The sequence below is a fragment of the Calidris pugnax genome, unplaced genomic scaffold (assembly GCF_001431845.1).
Source record: "Calidris pugnax isolate Ruff unplaced genomic scaffold, ASM143184v1 scaffold133, whole genome shotgun sequence".
Lineage (NCBI taxonomy): Eukaryota > Metazoa > Chordata > Aves > Charadriiformes > Scolopacidae > Calidris > Calidris pugnax.
Window position 1 is genome coordinate 1,775,473 of NW_015090977.1, and position 19,290 is coordinate 1,794,762.

Below are 19,290 nucleotides of genomic sequence, written 5' to 3' on the forward strand. Positions count from 1 at the left end.
CAGGGGAGGGAGGGGATTACCGGGGGTGGGGGTGGGGGGACACCGGCGGTGACGGTTGCCCCTTGCCCCCCCCCTTCCCCAGGGCTAAGCACGGAGAAGGCGGCCGCCTTCAGCCGGCGGCTGCGAGCCGAGCCCCGGTTCCTGCTGGCCCAGAATGTGGCGACCTGCAATGACCCGCTGGAGGTGTGCCTGCAGAGGCAGGTGGTGCAGGACACCGTGCAGGTCTTCCAGCACGCCGTGCCCGCCGAGGGCAAACCCGTCACCAACCAGAAGAACTCCGGTAAGGGGCTGTGGTGTCGGTGAGGAGGGGTGAGGGCCTTGGGGGAGACAGTGATGTCACGCTGACGGCGCTGCGGGAGCCATGGCGGCCTCTGGCCTCTCCCCTGGGCTCTGAGCAGAGCTGAATCCCTGCAGCATCCTCTGGAGTTAATGGCACTCTTTAGAATTGCAGCGTTTCCCTGTTTCCCCTTCTCTGTGCCATAAGATAAAATCAGTTCGGAGACCTGCGTTTGCAATAAAAGATTTCTGAGCTTTTTTTGATATTTTTACAATCCCAGCCAGAACCAAAGGCTTGAGGCGGAATGGTGTCATGGCTCTAGTGTTTAACTAAAAAAATCCTTCTGCAGCTCTTAAACGTTCCAGTTTAATTCTTGTTCCTTTGATCTCTCAGGGAGATGTTGGATCTTTTCCTGTCTCAATGCAATGCGTCTTCCTTTCATGAAGAAATACAACATCGAAGAGTTTGAATTCAGCCAGTCCTACCTCTTTTTCTGGGATAAGGTAGAGATCGTGGGTTGTGCTGGGGCAGCCTGTGCACCTGGGTATTAGCATTAGACAGAATTTCTTTTGGCTGGACTATCTTAACAATCCAGGTAGAAAACATATGTGAGAAGAAACTTCAAAAGTTCTTTAAATATGTATCTTAAATGCAGGTCAAGCAAAGCGAGGCTTTCGGCTTGAGGAGAAAGTCATTGAGATGTTAATGTTTTGGAATGGTAAAAGCTTTCTTTCAGGTGGTGTATTTCAAAAGCCACTTGTAGGAAGCTGAGGGAAAAGGTGACTAACTTTTTGCTGAGGCTTCAGTCATGTTTGTGACCTACTGATCGGGGAGCTGCGTGCCAGCTTCTTTCCCTTAAGGGAAATGGAGAAAATCTAGTACGAGTTGAGGCCAGGCTTCGTTGCATAACTTCTGTTTCACATTTCCTGTTCCCCTACCCTCAAGCTTTGTGCTAACTCCCCCTTAATATTTGGTCTGTGAAAGAAATAAGTTTATAGGATAAGCCCTGGAATGCTAGAGGGAAAATAAGAACTTCAGTAGATAAGCAGAAGATAGCTTCATCTCGTTAGGACTTCCAAAGAACTAAATACTCAGGCATGAATTAATGCACGTGGCACTCTTAAAATACCTATTTTTTCCTGTTTGTCCATTCCAGGTTGAACGTTGTTACTACTTTTTAAATGCCTTTGTGGAAACAGCTCAGAAAAAGGAGCCTGTGGAAGGAAGACTGGTCCAGTTCCTGCTCTCCAACCCCACGAATGATGGTGGACAGTGGGATATGTTGGTTAACATCATTGGTAAGAGAATTGGTCTCTGGGAGCCCTTCCTGACATTGCAGCCTGGTTTGAGAGATGAGGAATGAAATAGAAGAAATTGAGTTTGAGAGCTGTTTGGGAGATTCTGAAGGAGCATGATGCCATTAGCCACTGCTTTTTTTTTTTTTTAATCAAAGACCTTTTTCATGCCACTTTGTAAATATCAGGCTTAAATCTTCTCTGGGATCTTCACTTTTGCATATTGATGATGATGATAGAAGCTCAGAAGATCAACAGAAGTAATTAGATATCCCAGACTTTCCATCTGGTAAAAAGGTTCAATCCCCTTTTAACTTCAGTCATCCATTCAGCATTGTTTATTTATATCCATGTATACAGATTTTAGGGCACATAGTAAGGAAAAAAACACAGCGAGGGGAGGGTGTGTCTACAAAGCAGAAGCAAAACTACTTGCACAGTTGCAGCCTGGAGAAAGATGATATAAAAGATCAACGAGAGGGAAATGATGTGGAATGTGGCTGTGCTGGTCTTGCAAAGATCCAGCTTAAATGGGATCTTCCTTACACTGATTAAGGAGATACTTCTCTGTGTCTGAATTACACCAGCATTTGCTTTCATGTGTATTGTGAAACAATGGAACACCTTTGTCAACCAACAAGCCAACAATATAAGTTTAGAATCACAAAAGGAATTTGTTTCTTTGAAGCCTGGAGGTTACTTTTTTTTTTTCTCCATCCAATTGTTATAAAATATTTAATCAGGACAGAGAAGATTTTGGATGTTGCTGTTACATCCAGAGCTTTGCATGGTGTGACCTTTGATTAGTACCCTAATGTAGGAAGCAATTGAGCTGTTGCTGAATTCACTTCACTTTAGATAAAATACATGGAATAATTCAGAAGGGACCCACATTTTTACAAAAATATTTCGGGAGCTTAATTTTCAGGTAATATTTTTTTTTTCCTAGTGAAAACTGCTTCTTAAAAAGCACTAATTAGTTTGGAACTTTTAAACGTGTTGAATCAAACGATACTGAGCTGTTTAGGGATTCCACCTTTTGGGATCCCTGAGGAATGTGGTTCAGAGGTCAAGATTCAGTCAGAAATTAAAATGTAAACTTGGAATACTTTTAACCTTTAAATAAGAGACTTTCCCATATAATCTCTGCATGAAACCCAAATGTATTTAACTTTTATGTGGGTATAAGCAGAAGCACTGGCATCTGCTGTGTCAAAAAGACAATGGTTAACCCATAGCTTTATTACTTTATTTTAGAAAAGTATGGTGTTGTTCCCAAGAAATACTTCCCAGAGTCTCATACCACAGAGGCTACTAGAAGGATGAACGAGATCTTGAATCATAAGGTAAAATTGATTTAGATGATACAATTAAGGGGAGGGGATGGGAGTGACCCTGCTCCAAATGTTCCTACGTTCATTTCTCTTTATTGACCAAAGTACTAAGTGCGTCTCAAAAAGTTAACTTGCTTTAATTCAAAAAGCAGCCTAAAATCTCAGCAAAGTCTGATGTTAATCTTGAAATCTGGAGCAGGGAAGTGTGTTCATGGAAGAGAGCCATTGCCAGGCTTCAGTAGCTTGAAAGTACCTCAGGTGGTTTTAGCAGCAATTGTTCATACTCCTCAGATTTCCAAAAAGTTAATTCCTGATGTGTGGGTCATTTCTCTTTCTTGAAGTCTGTTTCTGCAGCACTAGCATCTGGGTGACTCTTTTCTGCCCCCTTAATATTTCATCTACCAGTATGTCAAGGTTTCTAGACATTACTGCCAAATTTGATGGAAAAGATTTTAAAATAATGTATTTTCAAAACACTGAAACTTAAAAGTCAGTGTGTGTGCAGCTTTGTCTGAAGGAAGGTGTAAGCTTGCACTGTGAACTACAGAAACGAATTAATCTGGGAAGATGCTAGTGTAAGTAGCTAAATGAAAAGGCAATTAAAGCTTTTTTTTTTTTTACAGCGGGCTTTGATTACTTATTTTTTTTCCAGTTCATATGCTACATGCTCAGGGAAAATTGCCTGCTGAAATCTACATAAAAAATGTAAAATATGTGCTGAAATGAGCTTAGCTCATAATGAACGGTGTTAATGTTATTCCAGTCTTGAACATTGCAAACCAGCTGGTCTTGAGGGACCCCCACTCACTGCTCCCAGCCTTATGGATGGTGACAGTAATGGGAAGCACGTGCTCTTCTCACTGCACTTGTGCATGCAGTGGGGAAATGCTCTGCTCTTTTTATCAACCAAGAGATCAATTATGCATTAGAGTTACGAAATAAATTTTACAGTATGAAGACAGTCTGTTCTCTGTGAGTCACAGAGGTGGTGATGCGTGTGGATGTTGCGGCATCAGTTATGGAACCAAGAGAAATCAAGCCTTAAAATGAGCTAACGGCTGTAAGCTTCAAATCAGGGGTTGGAAAATAGTAATTGAGTTGCAAATATTTGTTAATTCCTGATTATTTTTTTGTGATCTCTTTTAAATCATTCAGTTATCTCTTTTTTTTTTTTTAAAGAATCAATATCTCACAAAGCCTCTGAAAGGGATTTTCTTTTCATTTTGAAAGCATGTTATGAAGAGTGAAATAGGTGCTTGAAACAAACAGATAGGAAGTCCTAAAAGCTGATTAGGTGGCACCTTTCATACCTTTATAATAAAATGACTTTCTCTTTAAACAGATGAGAGAATACTGTTTGCGGTTAAGAAATATGGTGGAAAGTGGAACAAATAAAGGAGAACTTTGTGCTGCAATGGACATGATGATAGAAGAGGTAAATACACTTGTGTGACATGAATCTTCTTGGAACGTGAGGCCAGAATGGATGAGGCTTCTTGCTTACTCTTGTTCTGTAGCTGTTGGATTGGACAAAACAAGTGCCTTTTGTTTGCCTCTCTAGGAATGTTTTGCATGGCAGTGTGCTTGGAGGTATTCAAGTGAGTTTTTTTCTCAGGTTGCTCATTGTTTGTCTCATGCTGAGGTTTTTCTAATACTTCCAGACAAATATCTTTAATTTATACATTCCAGAACTATGACATTTTACGGAGACATCTGTCCCTTTCTGTAGGAAGGCAGCATTTTGTGTCTTAAGAGAGATTAAAACAGTGGCCTATCAATCTTTTATAAGTAATAGGAAAGAGGTAGGTTGAAAACTGCATTCTGATGGCTTTGAATGTAAAATCTGACAGAACAAGTGTTGTTGCAGAAATTCCCCACAAGGGAGCAGGAAAGACCAACAAAAGGGAGTTCTCTGCATTACAGGAAACACGTGAGCTGAGCACAGGGCTGAATCCAGCTGTGGCCTGATGCTGGGGGGCTGCAGGGGGAGGGGTTGCAGCATCTGCCTCTGGCTGTGACAGTGAACTCAAAATCAATCGAGCAGCGAGTCTGTGATACGCTGTGGGTGCACAGGGGCTGGCCCTCTGTCTGGTCACACTGGGTGTGACAGTGGTACACGACATTTTTTTTTTATTCAGTAGTCCTCATACTTGATTCTTAAATAGCCAAAAGCAATTTTAAAAGTTTGGGCTGTTGTATTTTGGCCAAGTGCCTGCATTTTTAAGATGTGTGTATTTCATTTATTTCTCAAACATACAATGCAAACCCAGTGGTTTTAATGTTTGAATGTCTAGAAAGAAAACCCATTGGTGTTCCTTGAGTTATATCACTGAAACTAAAGCTTTTATGAAGTGTATGCCTTAAGATCAACAGTAATTCAGTGCTTTGAGCCTACCCAAGTGTATTGCTACTCAGCACTTAGTACAAAAGTGCATTAATATAACTCACATCCAGTGTTTGTGTCCAAGAGCCCTTGGAGGATTTCACAGCAGACATCAAAAGCTTCCTAGAGATGTTCATTTTTAGGGCAATGACATACAGTTCACTGCAAAATGTCTCTTTGTTTAGAGCCTCTTGCCCTCTGACAAGGGATCCTTGAACCAGCATTAAAGGCTCATTAGCTGATTGCAATTTGTTTGTTCTGTGGAAAGGTTGTGCTTAATGCTCTGAAGTTAACACAGTGTTTCCTCTTGCAGTAGTGTTAGTGGTTTGCAACTTGAGTGGATTTACTTTCAATAAACATTGTAGTTGAAATGTGCAATTGCACTTGTCTTGTGTATTTAAAAAACATTTAGTTTTAAAGGTTTGAGACAACTCTTTTAGTTCATGTGTTTATTTGTATATAAGTGGCATTGCATCTTTTTTTGTATGTGGCAAAGTAGAACTCGGTTTTGTTCTGTGAAGTTTTATTTGCATGGCAAGTCTTGGTTTGCTCACACCAGGAGGCAGTGCTCTGGCTAAAATGGGGCCGTTGTACTGAAATACAAGACTAAATATTCACTCCAGAACTGTATAAACATTCTTCTTATCAAACCGGGGCACAGCAGGTCAGAAATCACTGCAGTGCATGTGATTTGAATTTTTCTTCTTTTACTGTTCTCCTTTGTAGATTCTTCCTTATCAGGAGTGTCCTTCTTTTTCCCTCCTCGTTCATTTTGTTTTTTAGCACAAGCCACTACATCTTTGCCTTGTCTTGGTTCTAGGTGTCGCTCTAGTGATAGAAGTCACCTTAGATACGTCTCCTTATTTTATTTATTGATAGAGGAAGCTTGTGAGATACTGAGAGATGCCTTATGATGGGTGTGGTGGCAAAACAATTGAGGGAGACCATTCCCAGGCTCCACTGCCCCTGTTAACTTGAGACTTCTGTCTCCATCATTTTCCTTCCTCTGGCCGGAGCCCACTTGCCCGTTTCTCCCCTTTTAGGCATTTTTTTTTTTCTTGCTTGTTGTGTTTTCACAGCCTCACCTCTCACCGCCTGGGGTTATCTGAGGCAATGTGGGTGCGTCCACAGCAAATGATACCTTTTGTTCAGTCTGTGCAAAATTAAATATTTATAGTAGGCTAGGGATTTACATTTGCTCTTTAACATATCTATTGAGAAATAAATGTGTGAGTTCCTCCAGTAAAAACCTGAAGCCCACACCCTTGTTTCAACCCATAATTAATCTCTTTGCTTGTTTTCTTAAATCGCTTGGAGCAAGAACACCTTTATTTGTGTTTTGTGTGCAGCCAAATAGTGCTACTTAGAGTGAACATTGCACTCCCTTTGCCATCAGCACAAAACTACTTCTTAGGGAGCCTTAGGATCCATATAAATGAGCTCAAGTAGCTCCAGAAAGAGTAAGTAGCTTTGAGGAAGGTTTCTGTCTCCTCTCCTGTGAAAAATCAGTGAGAGGAAAGCATGAAGGCTGACAGCCCCAGTGCACGAGGTGCAGTTGAGATTTGACTCCCTTGTCTCTTATTTTAAATAAGCTGTTCACTCCTTGCAAGGATAAAACCCACTTTTTTTCTTGGACATGGACAGAGCTGAAGCAGACCAGTGTCGGCAGAAGTAAATCAGATTGAAATCTGTTTAAATTTGATTGAGTTCTCTGTCTTCGTGGTACCTGTGGCAGGTCCTGCTAAATGTCCCTAAAGACAGTCATCTGGTGACACTGCCAGTGAGTTAGCACGTTTTATGATAAGCCCTGTAAGAAAGTACAGCAGGGATTCTAAAGTGCTGTTTCATATTCTAATTTACAGGGAGGCCAATGACTTAATCTGGTCAACTTTTTGTGCTAAAAATCAACAGGAAGCTGCCAGCTGTGAGGGATGTCACAGTCAGCAGGCCTGGACCTTGAATTAAATTGCATAAGCTGCTGGCTTAACCCTAAACTGAGACACTGTTAAATGTATTAAAACAGATGAGATGATTATTGTAGGATTTTGAAAAGAAGCAAAGGCCCATCTTTGAAATCCAAATGAACATTACAGGAAAAAAGGGATTAGTACAGGGGGAAACACTGGGATAAAATGCTTTGCTCTATGCATGTTAGAAGGGCTGGTTTGTCTGCATATGGGGCAGACCACCTGGTGGAACAGGTGATGCTCAATGCTTTAGCCTTTCTAGAATTAGTTTGATAAAGTCTCTCTTACACTGGGAAAGTATCTTGTTGGAGGAGTTTCAGAATTGCTTACGAAATACTGGAATGAGATTGGGCAGTGTATTGGCTTCTGCTTGTGGCTGCTGCATTCCTAGCACAGCCTGGAATTTATATGTTCAACCTTAAGCTTCTGTTTCATCTGATGTTTTACTTGAGAATGTAGAGTGTGAGAATGGAGAGAGGTTCTGTTGATTATCTGTGGCCTTTCAGGTTGGCTTTGAACTGTTGCAACACCTAAATTTCCACAGCTGACTGCAGATACGTTTATTCACGTTCCTCAAAGGTGGCCACTAAGATCCCACTTCTCCAGTTGGTTCTCATGTGGAGAAATCTGTTCATCAGTGGCATTGCTGTGGTAGGAGAAGCAGACCTACGTGTTTCAGCAAGTTCACAGATGTTTGCTTCCCTGGACAGGTATTCAGAATAGTGAGCACTTGCCTGGGCAGCCCTCCAGAGACCTTCTGCTGGGAGTTCCGGGATAAGGAGAAAAACTACCACAAATATGGGCCTGTGACACCACTCCAGTTCTACAATGAGCATGTGAAGCCTCACTTCAACATGGAGGACAAGGTTGGAGACGCTGAAAGGCAGTAGCCTCCCAAGACTTTTTGTTGTTGTTGTTGTTAAGCCACTGTTGCAAGCGTGGTGTCCACTCCTGTAACTGCCCCACACGGGATGGGAACCGCTCCCACAAGTCAAAGAAAGGCCCTGTGTTTATTTTCTCCCATTTCTGCTCTACCCTCCAATTAGCTGTGATCTTGCGTCGCGCTTCCATGATGGTTTTGTAATGATAAAAAATACGTAATGATCAAATTGGTCATAAAATGCTGTAAGACAGTCATTAGAGAGCAGGAATAACACGCAAAGCTGCTACGCCACAGTTATGAGGTTAGCTTGTTAAACAAAAAAAACAAATAAACCTTAAACCTGGTATTTTGGCCAAGCAGCTTATTTGTTAATGGGCAAACAGCTGGCTGGGACAAAAGCGATTCTCTGAAATACATCTAGATTTGTTTCTCAAAGATTTCAATTAAGTTACACCTTAATTTATGACTCTCTTTCTTGGCAGATTTGTCTAGTGAATGACCCTCGGCCCCAGAACCCGTACAACAGGCTGTACACGGTGGAGTATCTGTCCAACATGGTAGGAGGGAGGAAAACGCTCTACAACAACCAGCCTGTGGATGTCTTGAAAAAATTAGCTGCAGCATCTATTAAGGATGGGGAGGTTTGTTTGGTTTCTCTTTGTGGATGACACGGTGCAACTCTAATAATGTAAAACTGGCTGGGATGTGGCCTAGACACGACTCTTCCCTCTGTTTGTAGGCCGTGTGGTTTGGCTGCGATGTTGCCAAGCACTTCTATGGCAAGCTGGGAATCAATGACCTGAATATGTAAGTAGGAAATCAAAACAGAAATCCATTTGGGATACTTGGGCAGGACGTAAGCAATACTTTGGCTGCTTAAGAAACTGATTTGTCCATACTTTGGTTTATATACCCAAAAAGGGTATATTTAAGCAATTCAGCAGCAGCAGAAATGTGTTTTGGGTTTTTTATTTCACTTGTTAACTAAAATCTGAATCCTTTAAAGATGCATTACAAGTGATTGTTCAATATTCTTACTCATTTGGATTATCTGATACCTGGTGAGAGAAACTCCTAAAGGAATCAGTGTTTGCATTTATTCTGACACTAAAAATAGTTGAACTTACAGACTCCTGGGACAGTGCGATCTGCTGATTGTTTAGTTTACTGGTGGGAATCCTCCCTCCATCCTTTCTGATATCACTTCTGTGGCTTTCTGACAGATTTAATCATGAGCTGGTGTTTGGCGTCTCCGTCAAGAACATGAACAAAGCGGAACGATTAATCTTTGGCGAATCACTGATGACCCATGCCATGGTCCTGACGGCTGTCACCGGCAAGGTAGAGTTTCCCTCCACAAGTTCTGATCCTGGCACAGATATATTTGAATATTCTGGCAGCTCATTTGGGCTCCGGGCTCATTGGTTGGTGTGTAAGCTGTTCCGCTGGAGTTCAGCGTGTGCCACAAGGACTAGGTTGTCTCTTCTTCCTCTGTTTGTGTCTGAGTGTACAGAACTATAAATATTTAACAAGGAGTGAAGAATTTTGGACAAGTCAAGGGCTTCCGTCCTTTTGCCCACAAACTTTTATTGGAGAAAGGGGAAAGAAAGTCAGCTTCTATTTTTAAGATACCAGCAAACCTATGTTAGGTATTTTTTTAAATACAGATTCATCTTGCTGAGCAAGAAATCTAGGATGGCAGCAGGTATTTCCTACTCTCTCCCATTGCATGGGCAGGTCCAGTCTGGTTTACAGCATGTAGCTCTTGTTAACATGCCAGTAGAAGACACTTGGACTCAATGGTAACTCCTGCAGCTCACTGGCATGTGACCTCTCTGACCACTCGTAATTAGGGAAGGAAAATGGTGTCCAAAATAGCTCTGTTGCAGACAGTAGGCTGAGATGAATCCACAACTAAATCTCCTTCTGGCAGGATAACAAAGCACATATAAATTAAAAAAGAACCATGTGAAAATTTACAACTTGGGGTTATCTGCAGTGTTGATGTTTTCCATTTATTTCCAGAAGCTGTCATTATTAAAGTTTCTTTGAAGTGATCTCTTCCTGTCCAACGTGACCTTGGCTTCAGAAATAACAGCTTGTGTGTAGCTGAAAAACTTCACTTGAGCTCTGGGGTTTGAGGGCTCCAGATGGGACTGCTGAGTCATAAGAATTTTTCTGAGTTACTTTTTACAACTCAATATAACTCTTCCTGTTGTGTTTTGAGCTCTTCTTAACACTTCCATTTTGTGTATCACATTGCATGAACACGTCTTCAAAAAAATTTGCATTGTTTTTCAGTTAGATATCTAAAATTATACTTTTTCTAGTGTTTAAAACCTATTCATCTGTTCACGACTGCAGTGTGTATATTTGTACTGATTGTAGCCAGTTACTGCACTTCTTTGGCAGATTTCGTGTTTAAGATCAGCATATGATGCTCTCTAAAATCAAAAGATAGTTTAAAAGAAATTATCCTAGAACAAGTTCAGCATTTAGAGGCTTTTCCACATTGAAAATGGACGAAGTTGTTTCTACTTCTTGTTTGGACATGTTGTCCTGTATTAAACCTTAACTTAAGCCAAAGGAGCTTTGATAAACTGAGTTGTAAAATGTAATATTTCGGATTTACCTACTTTATGAAAAGGCTTTGAAGATTTAAAAAATCCTATTACAATTTTACAACATGAAAAATTGATGTGGATTAAATGCACCTTTTGGTTAAAATCTTCATGCACATAAACATGTTTATTCCAGTTTGATAGCGTCAAGGGTTGACTTACACTCAAAAACTACCAGAGTAAGGTTCTCATTTTAAGGACTGTCTATATTTTTTAAGTGAGACTAGAAGCAATGCAATAATATCCCATTGAATATTAAAGTAGTTTTATGAGGTGTTTTGCAGGTTAGTTTTTTGCATTTAAAAAAAAAATATTTTAGCAGCAGCAGACTAATTGTTCTTTGGTTCCTCAAGGGACCTGCCGTTTCCTCCCGAGAGGCTGTTTGGAGGAAGCCACACGTCGTGCTGTGACACTGCTGTGTTCAGTGCTTTTATGTACCCTCGATTAGAACCAGACTTGAGATGTGCCTGGTGCAGGCTGCAGAGCCCTGCACGCTTCTGGACATGGAGTCAAATACACTTCGTGCTTGTTGGAAGCCTTGTGTGTCCTTCAAAGCACCCGACTGGGAGCTGTACCCTTCAGCTAGATCCCAGTGTTTGCACTTGCTCTTAAGAATACTGCTCTAAATTACTGTAGCTGCTTCTCTGCCCGTGTTCTTTTCCTCATATTTTATGTAAGTGGGCAGACAAGTCTTTTAGAACACTCAGTTTCTCCAACTGTTCGCAAGAAACCATCGTCTGAGACTTGCCAATGTCTGTTGGCTTTTGGTGGTGGAGCTCTGTGGTTTGGAAGGGTTGGCTGCTGTAAACTAACGTGGTCCTTCACTGCTGAATAGCCATTGTCTTGTTTTGTCACAGGATGGGCAAGATGATGCATTTGAAAAATGGAGAGTGGAAAACTCCTGGGGTGAAGACCGTGGCAATAAAGGTAAAGTAATTTAGAGTCATGTGTCCTTTGCTGCAGAACACTTCTCTGCTGAAATAGCAAGAATTCCAGTGGGCATGTGAACTGGTCCCTTAATAAAGGGACAATAGATAGGAAATACTTTGCAGTATCAAATAAGATAGGATCACTTCCAAGTGCACTGTACAGAAATGCTTTTTCCTTCTAGTTTGAAAGCAGAAATAAAGACTTCACTGCAATGCTTTTAAGTGCATTAAAGTTTTTGGTAACAGAACTAAGCTTAAATCTGTACACTATAGCTCTTATCTCTGGGACCTCGTGCTGGTGGTGGCTGATACTACTTACCTAATCTTCCTGAGTCATGTGTGAAACCTAAGTGCTTTCTATTTTCTTTTAAAGTACTGTTTATCCATCTCTGCAAGCTTTTACTTACTGATTTTCCTAAGTGAGGAAATGAGGCTGTGGCTGGTTCCAGCTTGTGCTGTGAACAGCTGCAATATAAAGTGTTCTAAGCTCCAAAACCTGTCTAAAAAAAAAAAGATGTTTAAAAAGTGGTAATTCTGGTAGCCTTTCTGAAGCTGTGCTGAAAATGTGACCTGTGGCATCCTCGTGGTGTTCCTCTCTGGTATGACGAGCACTGGCAACAACTCAATCCACAGTGAACACGCGGTTCCACGCGTGTCAGGTTCCTGCATGGACTTGTTTTCCTGTCCGTGGCTGCTGTTGCTGTAAGAGGATCTGTACAGGCTGTAGGGGGTGGAGGAGCCAGCCCCTGGGGCACACAGCAGTGGGGACAGGGGTGAGTCACAGCTGAGTGGTGCTTTAGGAAAATGCTTCTCCTTGCTTCCCTGGGCACGACCGGAGGGTGCTTCTCTGCCTGGTCCAGGGAGGGCCAGCTCTGACCTGCCCTGACCCTGGGTGGTGGGGCTGGTGGGGTGAGAGCATTCCTGCTTTGCTCTTCCAAGGCCTCCCCTCAGTCAGCTTTTCCAAAATGACTGGAGTGGGGTGAGATTGTTATGATATTTGTCACCTCCTTTCTGAGCCAGGATGTGGCCTCAGCCCTGGCACGATAAGCTGCCTCACCGAGGGAGGTGCCAAGCCAGACTTCAGCGTGTCCCGGGGCATAAGACCATAGTCACCACTGACCACATCTTTCTGTTGCACATTAATCCCAAATGTCGTGCTCACAAGACTTGGTATGGCTGAAATTTCCCAGGATGTTTGGGGTTTCTTCTGGGAATAGGCTATTTCCGGAAAACTGTTTTAGGATGTGGTCTTATTCATAAGTTTTTGATACCTTACACATGAACAGCTAACTAGAGCATAGAGCCTTCTTGGCACAGTGTCTTAATTTTAAGTTCTGGCCCCTTGGTCTTGCAGTAGTGTCTGTTCTGAGTTAGCTGTACATATCCACAGCAAAGTATTCCAATAAAAATCTTTAGTCTTGACAAAACAATGGAATTATGTTGATGTTCAGCCTTTGAGGCTCATCAATGTGACAGTAGTAAAACATACTTTGGAACGTTGGAATGAGTAAAGAAGCCAAAAAACTTTCCTTGTCTCCAAATGCAAACTAATAACTATTTTGTTGAGCACCGTTATGTATAATAGAGCATATAAAATATAAAAAACACTTAGTTGTGCTCTTTTTATCAGAACACTTTGTTTTGAGACGCTCCAGATACTTGCAGCATCTAACATCAAACAGCTACTGCTAGAGGAATGCTTCCAGGAAGGAAGTGCCTTACTCAGCTCACTTTGCAACTGCTCAGCGTGGACTTTGGTTGGTGCTCAAACCTTCTGAATTCATAGGTGTTGGTCAGCAGCTTTGATTGTGGTGGCCATGTATGATCCTTGGCCAAGGTTCAGAGCTGTTCTTGATTAGAACAGGAGAGAGGCTGGGCTCCGTTTCAGGATATTGGCAGTTGCTCCCAAAGCACAGCGCGGCGGAGTGAAGCCTGATGCTGCTGGTGTGAGGGTTGTACCTGTTGGGCTGTGACTGAGCAGTGGTGGGTCTGCACTGGTGTCACTGGGCTGCAGCACTGGTGTCACTGGGCTGCAGCACCAGTGAATGCTCTGATGGGGCTGTGGAGGCCGTGGTTGATACGTGGGGATTCACGTGTGTTTTTTTGAGTATGACTTTTAACTTGTTTGCCAGCTTTGTAAGCTGTACTTGGTTTGCAGTAATAGTTTATCCTCCTTAGACATTATCTCTTTTCCAAATTAAGCTTTTCTACAGCCATTTAAGAGGAGTTAGTTGTTCCTTTGAAATACGATAGGACCCCAGAGTGACTTGAATAAACCCTCTGCCCATACCTTGTGTGCACGTATTGTATGAATGCCATCTCTGTGACCTTTTCTGGGTGAGTCACTGCCACTTATCTGTTTTGTACTGGTAGAGGCCACAGCCTCTGGAAAGTCTTGCTCACTGTCTGTATTTTGTTTTGGTCAGGGAGTTGCCTGGAAAAGTGCCTTGAGAGAAAATCCCATCAGAACTAGGAAGCCTGGCTCTGTTTCAGACTGTTCTCTTCAGGGAGGTGAATCCCTGACTTCTTGTTCTTAGATATGACCAAGAAACCCACTGTTGAGCTAAAGGCCATTGGACATATCCTTCAGAGCTCGTTCTCAAACGTGAGAAGAGGTGACTTGACAGGGCTTTCTCCCCTTCCTCCTGCCCTGTTTCTTTGCTGTTTAGCATCCAGTGCTGTCTGGTGTAGGAGGGGAAGGAGTCGTAGTCTGTCCTCGCTCTCTTGCTCTGCCACTGAGTCTTTCTGGCACTGATTTATTTATTTTATTTTTCTTTAATCTTATCTGCTGTGTTAAGGAATTGATGCTTGGATAAGCCCAGTGCAGAGAACCAGAATCCACACCAGTAAAGAGGCAGCCAAGAATGATGTTAAACTTGGCACAGCGCGGTTGAGGCCCAGTTGGGTGTGGGGGATACAAATAAGCCCCAACTCCGTTATTTCTTGGACAGGATGATGAGGGGTACAGCCTGCAACAAAACACCAGAGACTAGATTTTGAGTCATTAAAAACCAAACAAACAAATGACTTGTAGTTGGTAGGAAACTGAAGTGTTGTCTCATATGGGGTCCCTCTTGCTTTGCTCTGAGTTCAGCCTGAGGTGACACCTCTGTCCCCAGACTTGCACGATGCAGGACTGGAAGGAGGGTGACTCCTGATTTGGGTGCCATGGGATGAAGTTATTTCTCTGCTCCCTCTCCACAGAGTGGGCAGCACAGAATTGTTGTGGCAGCGCTTACCCTGGAGAACAGGAAGCCCTGGGAACAGCCTAGTGTTGCCTCTCCTAAATATGTAGTAATTACATTCGTATCTGTTGTAAAAGTGTTTCTTAGAATCCCATCTGTTTTTCCTCAAGGAATGAATGCAGCTGCTGACAAACACTGCTTGTTTTTTTTGAGGTAAAAAAGTCACTTCCCAATCAAATATTTCCTTTCTGTGTTTTACTGGCACTTTGTCAGCCATACAGGCAAGTTTAATTATTGTGCGTACTCTTTTGTTCTGGAGACACAGGACATTATTACCTAACTGTGAACCCGGCTTATCCCATCGGATATCTTTTTTTAAAAGCAAGCAAGAGGGGAACACTAAATCACATTATCACCTTGGTTTGATAGGGGTCCATCTGTTTGTTTTGGCATGAGAAGAACTGTGTTGTGGTCCATCTCCAGCTAGAAGACAGCTCCCTTTTGACTCCTAATCTCTTGCACTGCCTGGTGCACACATCCTCTTTTGCATTAAGACATTTTGAGGATTTAACTATAGACACTTAGTCTGTATTCATATATGTGTGTATATATCATCCCATAAGCACATGATGACAGAAGGGCTCCGTTAATTTATTCTCCCTGTAGAAGACCTACAGCACAAGCCCAGAGTGGCTTCTCTGAGGTCTTGGGGAAACTTTACAAGGGTTTTATTTTCAGGTGCTCAAATCCCAGGTTATGCAATAACTCACAGACTGTTTGTCCTCGCCCAACCTCTCCCTGGCTGGCAGATTCTCAGTTCTGAAGTGCTGAATGTTCAGGTTTTCCTCCCATTTGGGGAACGTGGACCAGGCTCACACAGAAGAATGCTTTCATGGGCAGGTGCTGTGTTCAGTTACAGCAAGACAATGCTAGTTCCATGTTCTCCTCCCTATTCTGGTCTTAACATACGAGTGGTTTGAGTAGAAGCAATAGATTAATTGCTGGAGGTAAAAGTCCACGGTGGACCCTGCCCAGAAATGCAATAAACTTTTTTTCTGTTTCTTTTTTGCTTGTGCCTGTTGCCTGGGTGGGGTGCAGAGCTCGGGGTTGCCTTAGGCAGGCTCCGAGGTGTATGTATTGCTGCGAATAAAGTATGTGTCTCCTTTTAATGAAGGGATTGATAATGGCTTTCATTGTGACACCAGGCACAGGCCTCCTCAGAGAGCGACCTTACTTATTTGCATGTTCTGAAGTTCTGCTTGACGTTTCCTCCTTGTTCAGACACCGCGATCCTAATCAGCGCTGTCAAGCTCTGAGATACAGGATGGCAGCAGCAGAGTTCATTATCCTCTCAGGGTGCAATTACTTGTTGGCTCTTGGGAGTGAGAGGTTTTTGTGTGTCCCAAGAACTCATATCCTGAAGAGAGAATATCAAGGCAGCTCCCTTGGCAGTGTTTCCAAAATGGCTTCTGGCTCGGATTACAATTGATAGGGTTTTTAATTTATGGCAATTATCTGATCTCTTGCTTTAGAAACAAGATGGTGTAGATAGATGCATTTATTGTCCATATTCTTTGGACATTTTCTTGTTTCATTTGATTGTGTGATGATACTGTATAAGGACATGAGGAACTTTATTACATAAAGCCTCCTCATCTGTCTTCTAAATGCTTTCTTTCTCCTGACCACTCTTATTTTCAGTTCACCTTGAATAGTTTGTTTCCAACGGTAGCTCTCTGCTAAAACCTGTGATACTCTAAATGTGAGTTTGTCCCTCCCCAATTCAAAGGCCTTTCACTGAAATTCTCAGCAAGAATTACGTTAAGGGAGAAAATTAAGATTTAGTGAAGCCAATGTGAGTTAGCTGGCTTTGTGTCTGAGGAAAGCAGATGGTTTCCTCTTACTGCAAGAACTAAAACAGCAAGTGTTCTTAAGCCAGAGATGGTTTAGATATCAACCTGGAAAGTTTCCCTTTTCTTAACAAAATGCTGAAAACTTCTAAAGCCAGAGACTCTGATAATTCTACATTCTCCTCTAAATGCCTTTTTTTCTTTTAAGGCATTGTAATTCACTTTAGTATTCTCAATGCTTATTTTAACAGAGGAAGCGTAGAAGATTGATATCCTGGGTCTTGTTTTTCCTAGCAGGCTTTTTGCTTGGTCTTTGTGACTTTGTCTTGAGAGAGACGAAGTATGTCTAGGTCCTGTTTGTAACGCATCGTTCACAGGTGACACCTGTGTATGTGACTGTGTCACTGTAGTGGTTCTCTGGTGTAACGACCTGTTCTCATCTCCAGGTTACCTGATCATGACCGACGACTGGTTCTCTGAGTACGTGTACGAGGTGGTGGTGGATAAGAAGTACGTACCAGAAGACATCTTGGCAGTGATGCAGCAGGAACCCATCGTTTTGCCAGCGTGGGACCCCATGGGGGCTTTAGCCAAGTGAACTACGGAGTATTTGCCTCTTAACGGTCAACCAGAAGTAGATGCAATAGAGAATTCCAGTGGTGGGAAGCCATAGCCAAATGATAACGTGACCAAGCCCTCAGCATGGTCCCTATTCTTGAAACGTAAGTTAAGGATCTTTGGGAAATAGCGCTTTACTGACTTGACCGAATTAAAGCTCTCAGACAGGCTCCTCTGCAAAACTAAAAAGGGAAAAGAAAAAAAAAAACCCAACCTCATAATGAAAACATATTACAAATGCTGTCAACGGCAGTTTGATTTTACCTTAAATTTTTAATAGAAATCAGCATAGTAACTTAGTAGAATTATTATGACCAGTGTTTTCCTGAGAAAAGATGGCCATAAAAGGCCCTTTAGAATTAACAGCAAAGTGATTGTTAGAACAAATACATCAAGAGACTTATAAATTAACCGTCCATGGTCTGACTTGTACCATAAGAATGCCCCAAATATTTTATATATTTACATTTTTAGTTTTGCTGAAGTCTCGGAGCGGACATAAGAATTGAAACTGCTAAAAATTACCTTTGGAAAATTTTCTCTTCTGGCAAAATTGGGGGTGGGGGGTGGGGAACAGTTTTCTTGAGGTTTCCAGTTTGACTTGTTTTTATTCTTCCATTCTTGAGCTGGATAACCCCTGTCAGGCCCAGTGCTATGTCTGTCTGCACGGGAGCGCTATTTTTCACTTATATTAGCAAGAACAACCATAAGTATGTTCACAGGTGGAGTTAGTGTCATGCTCAACAGAAAAAAAAATGATGTTTTAATTGCTGCATTTTATTTGGATGTTTTAAAAAAAACAAACAAGATGGTGCTATGAAGCTTTTGAATAAACACTTTCTAAAGTGACTGGTACAGTTTTGTTTTCATTTTTTAAATGAGCCTCATGTAACTAATGAAATGGAAAGATATTAGTGACCTACAAACAAATCCAAGTGAGCCAGAATGTGAACACGCCAGGAAAGCACGCTGCTTTGTGTTCTGAGTAGTCAAAGATGCTCCTCTCTCTGAACAAAGATAAACACAAACATAGTATCTCATGTGCACTCAAATAGTTTGCTGATGAGCACAGAACTAATCCTTCGATTTAAATCGTGCCAAAATGGGGAGCTGTCTTGGTGTGTACCCTGACAAGTCCTGTTCTGTGCTGGGATTAGTTATAGGCAAATAAGAGAATAAAGAACCACACACCCCCCTGCCAGCTGCCCTGGGTGGCAGATGGATGTTGCAAAAAAAGAGTGTTTGGTGTAGCCATGGTTCTCTACAATTTGGTTTGACTTTTCTTCCATTTGGAGGTAGAAAGTTATTAAATGCTTATGGAAGTGGATCTTGTGCTGGTTGTACACGTGTGTATGTATGTACATCTATTAAAAATGCCAAGCTGAATCATGCCTGCATGTTGCCTGCTAAACTAAATCCAGATGAGGGCTCCTCTAGGAGTCACTGAGATGATTCAACCTGCTGTGAGCCTGTTTCCTGAGGTGGCTGAGGGCTGGTTCCACGGGAGAGCCTGGTGCAGAGCAGCAGGGTGTCACTGGTGCTGTCACTGCTGTCCTTGAACAATGTGTTTGAAGAGTCTGCAGCTTCTGTGGTGTGTTGTGCACAGGTGACAGAGCTGTCCTGGAGCTGTGTGGAACAGATCTTGGCAGCGCAGTGATACTGCAACTTGATCCCCTTCTAGCAAAACTCAGCTTGTGTTTTCCTGGGCTCGTGTCAAAAGGTTTTGTGTCATCTTGAGGCGTGTGAGGGCATGGGAGCAAATGCCTCTTGCTCTGTTTGTCTTGTCGACTCGCTATGGTCACAAGCAGTAACATAAAGCTTTACCTTTGCAGTAGGTTTTCCTGATCTAGAAGACTCCAACACTCAGGTATTTTTCTGTGTTTTGGGATGGGTCTCTCACTTTTCCTGCCTTCTGCAGTGCTGGCTGGTGGAAGTGTCATACGTGGAG

The 19,290-nt window shown here is 42.3% G+C and overlaps 1 protein-coding gene across 1 annotated transcript in view; it reads left to right on the forward strand.

The window, feature by feature from the left end:
• Positions 1-18,191, forward strand: part of BLMH (bleomycin hydrolase) — an 18,577-nt gene extending 386 nt beyond the window's left edge. Inside the window, exons 2-12 of the mRNA XM_014953385.1 lie at positions 83-280; positions 671-780; positions 1,434-1,575; positions 2,830-2,918; positions 4,249-4,341; positions 7,967-8,122; positions 8,622-8,780; positions 8,879-8,946; positions 9,363-9,480; positions 11,618-11,687; positions 17,171-18,191. Coding sequence (XP_014808871.1) covers positions 83-280; positions 671-780; positions 1,434-1,575; positions 2,830-2,918; positions 4,249-4,341; positions 7,967-8,122; positions 8,622-8,780; positions 8,879-8,946; positions 9,363-9,480; positions 11,618-11,687; positions 17,171-17,322 — 1,355 coding nt within the window. The 3' untranslated portion in view covers positions 17,323-18,191. The remainder of the gene's footprint in view (positions 1-82; positions 281-670; positions 781-1,433; positions 1,576-2,829; positions 2,919-4,248; positions 4,342-7,966; positions 8,123-8,621; positions 8,781-8,878; positions 8,947-9,362; positions 9,481-11,617; positions 11,688-17,170) is intronic.
• Positions 18,192-19,290: the final 1,099 nt, after the last annotated feature.